General features: G+C 35.5%; 1 protein-coding gene across 9 annotated transcripts in view; it reads right to left on the bottom strand.

Moving 5' to 3' along the window:
• Nucleotides 1-1,396: 1,396 nt before the first annotated feature.
• Nucleotides 1,397-12,321, bottom strand: part of PCMTD1 (protein-L-isoaspartate (D-aspartate) O-methyltransferase domain containing 1) — a 46,581-nt gene continuing 35,656 nt past the window's right edge. For 7 of the 9 annotated variants that reach the window (XM_041122827.1, XM_041122820.1, XM_041122821.1 and 4 more), the window contains 4 exons: nt 10,059-10,230; nt 9,498-9,518; nt 8,349-8,472; nt 1,397-4,058 (listed from right to left, as the gene is read on the bottom strand). In XM_041122827.1, coding sequence (XP_040978761.1) covers nt 3,688-4,058; nt 8,349-8,472; nt 9,498-9,518; nt 10,059-10,112 — 570 coding nt within the window. In that variant the 5' untranslated portion in view covers nt 10,113-10,230 and the 3' untranslated portion in view covers nt 1,397-3,687. The remainder of the gene's footprint in view (nt 4,059-8,348; nt 8,473-9,497; nt 9,519-10,058; nt 10,231-12,321) is intronic. The other 2 variants (XM_041122825.1, XM_030010899.2) reach the window with 1 other exon arrangement.

The following is a 12,321-nucleotide window of genomic DNA, read 5'->3' as shown; positions in this document are numbered from 1 at the left end:
TTACCACCATGTTAAAAAGCACCAATAAATCAGTGTTGCATACTGACCAGAAACATGGTGCAAGCCTGTGGATAAACAAGCCAGCTTTACTTGAACAGAGTAATTTAACAAGTTGAGACGTACACTGTGAAGCGACAGAAGCCAAGGAAGCAGACATTTATCAAGCCAGCCATCTAGATTTTACTGAAGTTAATTTTACTAAAGGATATCAAGAAACACACAACTTTAAAGCCTTACTGTTCCCATTACGCTCCAACGACCTTCTCAAAACAAGTTTATGGAAAGGACCTCATACATGCTTCAAATGTCAAAATAATTAGGAACTCATTAAGGTGGAGTTCTGTAGACACATGTAAGAACATAGCACACAACTCCTTTATCTTCTATAATTGATTAGTAAATCACACAAAGGTAGAAGCCTTCTGTTCTACTCAATTACATGAGTAGGAGACACTCTTGAGAGTTGGATTAATGAGTTAAAACAGCTTTAATCAGAACATAGCACATCTGATCACATTCCCCATTTGTTTTCCAACTGACAGGTGAAGATGCATTTAAAGTAGTTTAGAGAAAAAAAAATGACAGGATTTTTTTTAAAAAAAAAAAAAAGAAAGAAAAAAGAAAATAGACTTAAGTTGCCAGCATCTCAACAAGCAAGAGATAGCGCTCAGCCGAACGAAGCTGTTCAGATTCATTTCAAGGAAAGCCATTTCCCAAGTTTTTGGAAGGCAGCTGTTTAGCTTTTCCTGAACAACATGGGATTAAGTACTCCAGGTCTTCTGAAAAGACTGCACTGGTCTCAAGTCTTCCACCAGACCAAAGAAGATAAAAATTGCTGGAAGTTCCAATTCATCACATCCTTCCTTACAGTGACCACAATTACAGTATTGCTGGTCAGCCTGGCCTTACCCAACTTGCATTTCTCCTCTAACTGGTAACAATATACTGCTGCACCAAGAGGGAGTTTCCATAGGAAGTGTGACTCACTCCCTTGCTGTTTTTACCTCAAAGTTTTCCTTATTTATTTGGACCCAGATAGTTGCTCTGTTGAGGGTGAAAACAATCTCAATATTTAGGAAAAAAAACCCCATGAAACTGTTCTTGAGTATATAGCCCAAGTATAGCTTCTGGGCAGTCCAGAAGAAACTAACTTTCCACATGAGTACTTCAACAGTAGTGCTGGGCCCAAAACAGCTTTCCTGTGTCATGAATAACATCTCATCTTCCAACCTTTGCAAAAATTCAAAATTTAGCAAGAAGGTGTATTACTTTATTTCTGAAATTCAAGAATAGCCTTTATTAAGAAGTTACTGACCTAACTATGAACAAACTGGTATCTGAATTTCCAAATAACTGAAAATACTTGCATAGAAACACAGAAATTCAAACAAGCAGAAAACACAAAAAAACATTTTATTGCAACAATGTCCCCATCATCAACTGAGATGGCAAAAATTTTTAATTAATTTTGCGTTTCTACCTTTTTATTTATGTAAATATAAATTCAAGAGTGTAAAATAAACCCACATATAAAACACAGAAGAAACATTCTTTCAGTGACTCCAAAAAAACCTTACATACTGAAGAATCATGACAAGTCATCCGCTGTCCATTTTTTCCAAGTATACAGGTGTGAAAGAATGCAGAAATTTATTCTCCAAAAGCATCCTGTATAAAGTCCTTGAAGTATTTAAGTAATATTTAGTAATCTCATACTCTTGAGCTTATGGATGTAGATTCCAAGAAAAGGAGAGACAAAAAACATCTCAAACTTCAGATTATTTAAACCCCATCTAAAATAATCAATTTAAAACAAGATTATGTTCAATTCTTACAGCTGAAGCATCACAATTACTTTATTAGTATCATTATTTTGGAAAACTATTTCTTATTAGTTTTTCCTGCTTTTAAAATAAAGTCAAAATATTTATTTCAAATAGTTTTGTTTACTTATACTGTAAATATATTGCGGAAAGTAACTCCACATGCTGGTACAACAGGCCTTCATGAAGTTCCACTTAAACATTACTATGATGTACCTTAAAAAACAGGGACTACAGCATGAAATGCACCATGAAGAGTCAGTGTCATGGCATTATGTATTGTCTTCCTCCTCAGATGCAGCAAAATGCTTATGTATTTTAAAGTCAATATTGGACTGTTAGACCATATGAATATTGGCTGGTTATAAATACTTGGACTAGGAACATTTACTGTTTTAGAGAGATGTGATTATTTTGGTTTATTATTATTACACAAAAAAATTCTTACCAGTATTATAAAATGTATCGTGCAGGATATTTCAAGAGGAATGTTTTTCACTGGGTCCAACAGGCATACGTTTCCGATGATTGTGGCTTTTAATGCATATCATACCAAGTTCTTAATAAACAGTGTTTTCCCTCATGGTTACATTACAACAGAATGAAGAAATTATGATGACAAAAGCAAAGTTAAAAATGAGAACTGCAAATAACTTCACAACTAGAAGAGGAAAAATCGTAGAAGGATGTAAATCAGCACTATTGTGGGTCCCCACAGTTGCACTGCTACTTTTAGGTTTCCAAAAGATGCATATGACTTTATATTTTTGTGCTAAGAGCCATGCTCAGAAACAAAATATAGGCCAGCACAAGTCTACCTTCTTGGAGATGCAAGTTAAGTATAAAATTCACTTACTAAAGTGCATTTGCTGAACAAATTCTAACTTCTACTATTATACTATCCCAATAAGCAATACAAACTAAACTTTGTTGAAATTCTACCTCTACTTAAAAGCAGTAAATATAGATGACTGAAATCTAAATTACAATTTTGTATTACCAAACATTTTGACTCAATGCTGTGAGCTGTAGAAATAACAAAATGTACTGTCCTTAACTTCCCACAAACGAGGAAGTGCTTCTAGTTAGAAATACTGAAAGTGTAGAATGGAGTTAAATATAAGCAGAGCTGAAGTAAGCATTGCTTTGCTTCTTATTCAATATGATGTTTCTTTAAGGCTCTGAGAGAAGCTGTTACTTTTCTCAAGATCTTTTGGCAAAAGATATAGATGCAGAAGTAGCAGGGTCATCTGACATTTCAGAACTTGTATTTTCATATTTCATTAAAGCCAGCTCATTCAGTGTCTGTATACATTTATTGCACTTGTGTTGTTGGAATACATCTATACCAACATAGTAATAATGATTGCAACAAAGCCATAGTAAAATAAACTTTAAAAGGGTCTGATTCTGACATTAGAGGATAAGTGTCTGCATGTTTAAAATGTTTCCCTAATAATAATAAATACAGACAAATTGCTCATCAAGTCAGATGCACATGTTTAACAATTATTTAGCATATATAAAATTTCACTCATCCTTTTATCAATACAAATCTGTTAGGGATCAAAAAAGACTTACCATGCAAAATATTGATTAGTGCTGCATAATGGAATATATATTTCTATCAGTGTTAAAACAGCATTTTCAAAATTTAAAGAAAAATAGATTTTTAAAAAGGGATTCTACTGTTGAATGCAAGTCTTCCTTGTAGCAAAGACAAGATAGAGACATGTTATGATTTATCGCTGTACTTCAGTCTCGATGAAAGACTAATAATAATCTGTCCACCTACTTTTTAATAAATGCTACATTTTCAAGAATAAAGGAACTATCAGTAGGCATTATTTCTACTTAAAACAAGTTATTTCTCTCTGTAATAGGTCAAGTATGCTTTTAAAGATTCAGGTAATGGTAGACTCATAATCTTCTCTCTCAACAGATTTCGAGGAGGCTCTTCTGGCTTCAAGGCCTCACTGTGATCTTTATCCTCTTCCTCTTTGTTGTCATCTTCCATTCTTTCATCTTCTTCACTATCTAGAGGCTGAGGAATGAGCTGATTACCAACAAACACATAGGTGTTAATCCTGCGTCTACGACATCTCCTGCGTTTTCGTTTTGGAGGAGCCTTCTGAGCAATACCCTTGGCTTTCATCTCCTCATTTATGAAGTTTCTAAGGGTGCGTCTGATATATATTCGAGCTAGGTCCTGGAGATTCCTAACAGCACATGGAGCTAAAATGAAAGAAAAGTAAGTTATACTAAGTGAAATTTCCCTTTAGCAAAAAAATTAGCCGCAAGGCAGTAAGACTAATGTTCAAGAACAATTGAAATTTTAGTACATGATACAATATGCAAAAGAAACAAGGGTAGATAGCCACCTTGACAAACCCTGTGGCACAGTCCAAGAAATTAAGAGGTCTTTTGACAGTTGTGCAAGAGAAGTAGAAGCGTAAACAGGTTATTAAAGTAAATTTAAGAAAGCACACAACAAATAAGTCACCTTTTAGCACCTGGCACTGTTTTAAGATCCTGCTGCTGGGAAACAATTTCTACCCCTATGTCACATTTGTTTAGGCAAGTGCCTTTCTTCTGCCTCTCTCTCCCATTCACTATGCTTTTCCCTACTTTGTACTGAATCCAACTGATGAGGGAGGGCCACATCAACTTCACAGCTGACCAACCAGGTAAGTCACCCATATTTTTGCAGCAGAAAAGGAATCAGAATTACTGAAGTCCTGAAGAAAAAAAAGCAAGTAACAAAAAGCCAAAAGGCACATATTTTCCAATGACAGACAGGGAGGTGATGACTAAATATTGCTGGGCTGGTGGATGCCTGCCCTAGATGAGCTACAGCTGGCTAATTCCAAGGAAAACAAAACCAAAAAAGCACGCCAATGAAAACCACAGCCTGTTCAACCCTTCAACATTTTTCTTCCTATACAAAGTAGCATAAAATTAGTGGGGACTATGGCAAGGAAGTTAGTGAAGAAATAATTTTGATAATTACACTTCCAATATTGCATTCAGCTTAAAAAACACTCAGTGTCCTTCAAACAAAATCTATTGTTTCATACACTGACTTCAATTGCATGCTAGTTACTCATATCTGAGACGGAAAGTATGTTTATGACTGGCAATACTGATTTCAGCTAATGCCAACAAAAACAGAAAAAAGAACAAGCCTCATTTGTTTAATATAAAACCAAGTCAAAATTCAAGAACAAAACCCTATCTAACTATCCAAAACACATTTGTAAGATCACGCTAAACAAGCCATGACTGCAGACTGTATGCCAATCATAGTAAATGCAAGCACAAGGTAGGTATATGAAGTTGAAGTAATGGAGTAGCAGGCATTTGTCCTGTATACAGAACCATGTAAGAGAGACTTCATAAAATCAGAAGGAAAAAAAAAAAATTATTTCCTTCAAAAGAGGGTGGAAGAAAATTTTGAAACAGTATCCTGAAAAAGGTGTAAAAGCAGTAAACTCTCAGCTTTCTTATCCTGTAAGATAATATAAACTAACCATATCATTTTTAGTGCTAGTTATGATTGATTATATTCTATTTGATTTTGAAGAAGACAGCATCTAAAAGTTTTAAAGACAAAGTAAGGCCCTCACAGTCACATCCCAGATAATAAGCTGTAATTGTTAACTACCAACAATTCATACTACATGAAGTAAGTCAAGGCCTGAAGCTCCTGCACTTCTGTTCAGAAATTCCAGACACACACACAGCATAAAGAAAATGAGCTTTTAGAAAGCTTCAGACTTGCTGTATTTAAAACAACAACAACAAAAATGCTTGAGAGGTAGGAAGGATAGTTAGGAAGTCTTACAGTAACACAGTCAGAAAGCTTTCCTATGCAGGTAATATAAAATCTGTTTGAATACAGAACTACTCAGGAGGACACCTAGGGAAGACTTCAAATAACAGAAGTAGCCTTAAGATCTACTGATATTCATGGATTTAAGCCAAGTGGACCAAGAAATACAACTAACTTTTGTTTTAATGAGTGATCTTCTCAAAGTTGCTTAATGTTTAAAAATTGTATCTGAGGGTAACCAACTTAAAAATATAGTAAAATTTAACTGAATCTAAGAAGTTTCATCTTTTCTCCTTCATTATGATTAAATAAAAAAAGAAGATTAGATTTCAATAAAACCTATCATTGTGACTTATCAGTGATGTATGTACTGGGCTCATGATCACAGTTGTTAGTTCATACAGTACACTGTGGGTCAACACAAGTTTACTTCCCATACTAAGTTAAGCAAAGCTATGCAACCATGTTAAAATCCTGCTCAAATGTAAAACTTTGTTGAGATGCAGAATTTACTTTACCAATACTAGTGGTGCTTGACCTTCATCACATAGCTTACAGTCTACCCAAAGACAGCGTTCATCCTTGCTTGCAACATGCCACACAGGTATAACCACCCTGGTGCTGAATAAGCAATCTTAAATCATTTACACATAACATGAGAATCTGGATGTGGTTTACTGCCACTCTGTCTTAGTTTCTCTCCTAACAGCATTAATCAAACTATTCACATTATGGATTTATTTTTTTTTTTAAATGGAAGGAACAGGATGCAATTTTTGCATGTTTAATGTCCACTTCCTTCCAAATGTCTAGCAGCAGTGAACTGTGTCCTAACCAGTAACTAAGTTGGTAAAATGATCCTTTTAGCAACACTGCTGTAGTTTTCTACGAGAAAAAGATTCTACTTTGAGAATGACTGGCTGAAAGGTATTTTACTGATACCTATGTACATGAGAGTTATAACTATAGTCTATATATAACATTACATATGTGTCAGAAGGTATTCAAGGGTTTCCCAAAGTATGGCATAGACTCCATGTTTACTTAGTAGTGCCATCTGAAATTTCTGGCTAAAGTTTACAGAAGGATAATGTTTACTAGACTAATCTGAACATTTTTTTAAGCTTCACGATAAAACTAGACCAGCCTGAGCAGTGGAAAGAAGCCTATTTTACTGATTTCATTTTGCAGTGCAACTTCAAGCCCCTAATGTTGTTTTGCGGGTTTTTTTTTTTCCCTTTTAAATAGTGCCAACTTAGTAGCACATTTGCATGTTATTTTCATCTTCTCACTAAAAAGTCATTTTGAAATTATTTTAAGCTACTTAGAGGAAACACCTTTATTGTACTACAGTTCAGTTCTGAGCGCTACTGTCTGCACTATTTTCATTCTGAAAATTCAGGAATGGTGATGGAGAACACTTGAAAATCCTCTTCTATCTTCTAGGGAATTAGACTGCATAAAAATCATAGTAAGACCAGAAAGTTTGACAAGCCACTACTGTATTTCACTGTTAGTCATGATGCAGACTATCTATTATGGACTACACCTAAAGCAAAGAACAGAGGAAAAAAAAAAAATAAATCTTGTATTAGCAAGTTAATTTCAGGAAGTAACTTCTCAGGTCTCAAAAAGCAAGTGTTAAAACAACCAAAATGAATTATTTCTGAGGAAGAACTGATTATACATAAAGGAAAGGATCTTCTGTACTTTAAACAAAATCAGTAAAGGTAACTGTATTAAGGAACTATCCTTGGCAAGCTCACACACACTCTCAACAGCCTCTCTATTACTCAGTAGTTACAGGCAATGCAACCTGATAGGACATCCTGGACTCCTGAAGGGTTTATACCCATTTCACAGTTAAAAAAATGTGCATGGAGGCAAGAAAAACGCCAAGAGGACAGGGGGATTAGTTCCCTTTGGTTGTATGTTAATAGAACAAAACAGGAGAGAAAATATCTTCTAGGCTCTTTGTTAGGTTTATTTAAGTTCCCACAGGCTACTGAAGCTCTGTGTATTACTCTAGTCCTAGCCCTGTCTACTCTGACAGCAAATTTCAACACTACACCTTTCTCTGCCACTTTTTTCCCCTTCCCCTTATCATGCTATCTTATCATCTTGCCAACAGAGGTACTTTCAGAGACTTTCTAAATACCTTTACTAACCTAATTCAAAGCATTGCAGCTAGAAAGCCAACCCCAATGACTAATAAAAGACAGCTAAGCATGACTCTATCAGTTGTAGACAGACACAAGCACACACAGTTATTAATATCCTACCGTACCACAGCAGCAGTTTAGACCTGTTCCGTCCGTTTCAGGGGGAAGAGAAGAAATATTTTTCTCTGGGAGACCATGAGAAAGTTAGCACTCCTGACAGACCTAATATTAGCTTGCTATTTTATCTATACCTCACTAGAAATAGAGAAGCTGAACCTGAAAGGAAGAGAAGTCTGGAAAAATAAGATGGAAACACTGTATCACTTTAATTCAGAATACTAATTATTTAGTAACAAAGAACAGGTGGCCAGAAGCACAAAAACGTATTAGTGAGCTACTGCTTTGCTAACTGTATGTTCCTGTTCTATCACATTATGTCTGTATAGCATAGTCTCCCCACTTCCAGAACACCACCAGCAGGCACTATAACAACCCATCAAGCCAAAGGGAGCAAGCACAAATGACACTTACGCAGTCCCACAGTGTCATGTTTGCCGTTGTCATTTCTGTTTGGTTGCACTAGTGGAGCAAATGAAACAGCAAGGATATTTTTACTTTCCCACGTGTTTTGTCCTGTTCTCAAGATTTGTGTTAGCTGCATAAAAACAAAATAAATCAGTGGTTACAGTTTTGTCATACTCAATACTATTCAGATTGGTGTTCAAACACACTGCTGTTTTAATTTGCTTCAAAATTAATTTATAAAGGCTGTTTTATGAACAGAAAGGACTTTCATATTCCTTGGACCTTCAAATTACTTGCTCACTAGAGTACCGAATAAGGCTCTTTGGCAATGGGAAGAGATGCAGCTGGAAAATTAAGGCCTGAGTTAAGTTTTGCTTTTTCTGATTTTTCTGAAAGATCACCAAGTACCTTAAATTGGAAGCAACCTCTGGAGTCCTACCTCCTGCTTGAACAAGACCAACTTCAAAGTTAAATCAGGCTACTCAGAAGCTTTTCTGATGAAGTTCAAAAGATTTCCTAGGACTGAGATTCCCCAACCTGTCTAGGCAACCTGCTGTAGTGTTCAACCACTCCCATTATGAAAAACTGTTTTCCCTATATGCAGATAGAATGCCCCCTTGCTGCCATTCATAACATTCTTCTTCCAGTTTGCTGTGTACCTCTGAGGAGAATTGGACTCCTGTCTACTAAGTAAATTATCTACCCCTTTAAGAAGCCAAGTCAGGAATTAAATGTTCCCTTAGCTGTTTCTCTGCAGGCTAGATTAACCCAGATCTTTCAGCTGCTCCTTGTATTTTACATGCCCTAGCCCCCTAACCATTTGTATATAAGGTAGAAATATTCACAGTTTTAATTTTGCTTTCAGATTGTGACTGCTTTTAAGTTGGATTCCATCAATTTCAACTGACAGTATCTTAGTCCAATAAATACTGAAAAAAAAAATAATTATGGAACTGAATCATGCAGGCTATGTTTAAATCACTTTGGTATTTTGAGGAAGCAAATACATAATGCAGTAATTCTTTTTGGAAGAAAAAGTAACTAGCGTGTTTATCAACAAGCATTTCAGTAATTGTATTCAGGATGACATCAACTTAAGACACAATCTGTCCTTCTCAATTTCCCTATTAGTATAACAGGGAGAATAATACTTACCTTTGTAAAGCCTTTTGAGATCTAAGGATGAAAAGTGATAGAAGTGTGAAGTATTATTAAAATAATACACCCATCTGAAAAATGTTTAATCTGCTGGGAAAAAGTAATATTTTTTCCTTCAGTTTTTTTCCTCTCCTTACAATGTCCCACTAATCACAGCTATTTTATATTTCTCTGAAATAAATTCTCTTGGTTTAGAGGGTGGTTTTTTTTTTTTTGAAGTACTGACTGAAAACATCTGTGTGGCAGGGAGATTTCAAAGCAGTTCTGGGACTAGTGTAATACACCGAAAATACTATGAATGGAGTTCTAGTTTTACTGAAGACGCAGTTTTGCAACAGACTTTGTTGGAAGCAGGATATTGATGCTTTCCTACAAGTTTCTTCCCTTAAAGTTCAAGACTTCATTAAAAAGACTAGCATCTGCTTAACTGCAACAATACACTGAATCAAGATATCATTAGTTGAACATTAACTTAGTCAAATATACATTTGAAAGCATTCCTTAAATAATGTATTTCTCATACTAAAAGATAAAAAGGGGAAATTGTCACTAAGTCACCTGATCTTCTATAGGCATTACTAAAATGCCTCCAACTTTCAATAAAATTTTCATGTAGTTTTCATGGTCTTTCTGGACTCCAGCTCCACAGTAAATCCGGTCATATTGATGACTGTCTGAAGCTATTTCCAAACAATTACCAACCACAAAAGCAGGTTCACAGAACTCAAATCTAAGGGGAAGAAAAAAAAAACAAAGAGGGGACACATTTCAAATTATGATTTTTAAAAGCCAGTCCAGATAAAGACAGAAAAAATATTTTTCATATCTTCCCTCATGTAATGAAGATTAGCATACATACTTTAAAAGTCTGTATTAAGGCAATACCACTTTGAAAATAATCTGGTTTTTTCTGCCACATCATGGACCACCAAAGAAAAACTCTTAAACAGTTATAATTATGTATTATGCAGAACAGAAAAGGCCTCAAAGCATCACCAGACTTCCTAACTGCAAGCAAATAGATTTGTCTAAAGAAATCTTACAAGCCATACAATAAAAGTGCCTTTAAAATAGTATATTATCAACAACGTGCAATATCCAGGCTTTTGAATTTCAGGCATTCATTTCCTAATAGCTCCCCTCCATTTTTTTTAAAAACTAGGCTTTTAAAGGACTTGTTTTCCTCCACCTCCCAATTTTCCACCTGGAGCCCAATCCACTTTTCCCCAAAAAAGGAATTTAATGGAAAAGTCTGTTATTTTTTGACCACACACAAAGCAAGAAAAAAAAAAAAAAGGATTAATTATCTCAGAAGTATCTGTTCTAATTTTCATCAGCAAGTGGAAGTTATACAACTGCTTTTAAGTGGACCTAAGTTTATAACAGAAGTTGCAACGACTCTAAGTACTCTTCGTTGCTGCATAATACAGCAAAGTAAAGATGGACAGGATAGACCTTTATTGCCAAAGCTACATATATTCTCCATTACACTGGTATTTTGTGACATTTTTCAAATCTCTGCAGCACCTTATTGCTTCAGCTGTTCACACCATAATAAAAGTAATTTACCTTTTTGTTAAAAAATTCCTTCAGCGAGTAACTTTACGTTTTCCCCAAGCACTTTAAAATTAAGAAGAGAGGTTACAAAGGAGCTCATAGAAAGGATTTATGGTTTTCTTAGAAAAAAATATTAAGTAAAACCTAACACCTTGTTACATGAAATAGTTCATAAACTTCATCTGGCAGTATTAAAATCCAATGCATCTCAAACCTCATCCAGAATGAATGAATTTTTCTAAAAACTTATTCAAATAATGTAGCCATTTTATGAACTTTACAGCTGACTGTCATTGGAAGAATATTATTTTTTTAACTTGGCTAGCAGTGGCAAATCCCAGTACACCACCTGACAACATTCAAATCTACATTTCTTCAGTTACAGTGAAGCTTGGCAGCTTTCACTGCTTAGGGATGCTGCCTGTAAGGCTTGGCTGACTTTCCTATCTACAGCACTGCCATTAACAAATCAGAATTATATTAAACAAGTTTTTTGCTTGAAGTGTATTTCTTCCCCAAGATGTGATGGTTGATCTTGAAAATAATGCAACGCTTCCTTCTTTGACTAGTCACAAACAGACCACAGAATCCTTTACCAACTACTGCACAGCTGTCCCACATGCTCTATGTGGCCAACCATCGGTAATGTTGTTTCCTCATCCAAATCCAGAGGAAAAACTGAAAGCTACAACAACATTGGTATATTAAAAAGAAAAAAGGGAGAGGGAGGGGGAGTGGGGAATGACTGCCTTGTTGCACACAACTGGGCAGCTAGCCCAGCCTGAACTGTGGTAGAAATAATTTCAGATTAACACAGAAAGATCTAGAAATATATTAGGCAAGGTTAAATGCTGGGAAGAAAATGAAACCCAAGGCACTGATCACTTTGCTCAAGAAGTGATCTCATTTCATAAGCACTTGGACTATCATGTATTTTTCTACGTTCAGTGAAGGTCAATCAGGCAGTTCATGCTGTAGTTTTAATTTCAGGTTGCCTACAATTTAAGTAAGGATCACATCATCAATTTAATTTGAAAGTTTGAGCAAAATACCTCTGTGGGCTTCAAAAGTACAAGATGAAGGAGCGGGGGGGGGGACAGTGATAGAGAGAATATGGTACTTTTCTAAAATGTAGTTTTAAATCTTGAGACAGTCCCTGGTTAGTTTTAGAAAAATGAAGACAGCCTGCCTGCCTAACATGGCAACTTTCACAACTTCTTCTCATCTTCTCAGAATGCTTCTCTAAAAGCTGGCAAGCTTATTA

The sequence above is a fragment of the Aquila chrysaetos genome, chromosome 4 (genome assembly GCF_900496995.4).
Source record: "Aquila chrysaetos chrysaetos chromosome 4, bAquChr1.4, whole genome shotgun sequence".
In the NCBI taxonomy this organism is placed as follows: domain Eukaryota; kingdom Metazoa; phylum Chordata; class Aves; order Accipitriformes; family Accipitridae; genus Aquila; species Aquila chrysaetos.
The sequence above is the reverse complement of the archived record's forward strand: the minus strand, read 5'-3'. Positions and strand labels throughout refer to the sequence as shown.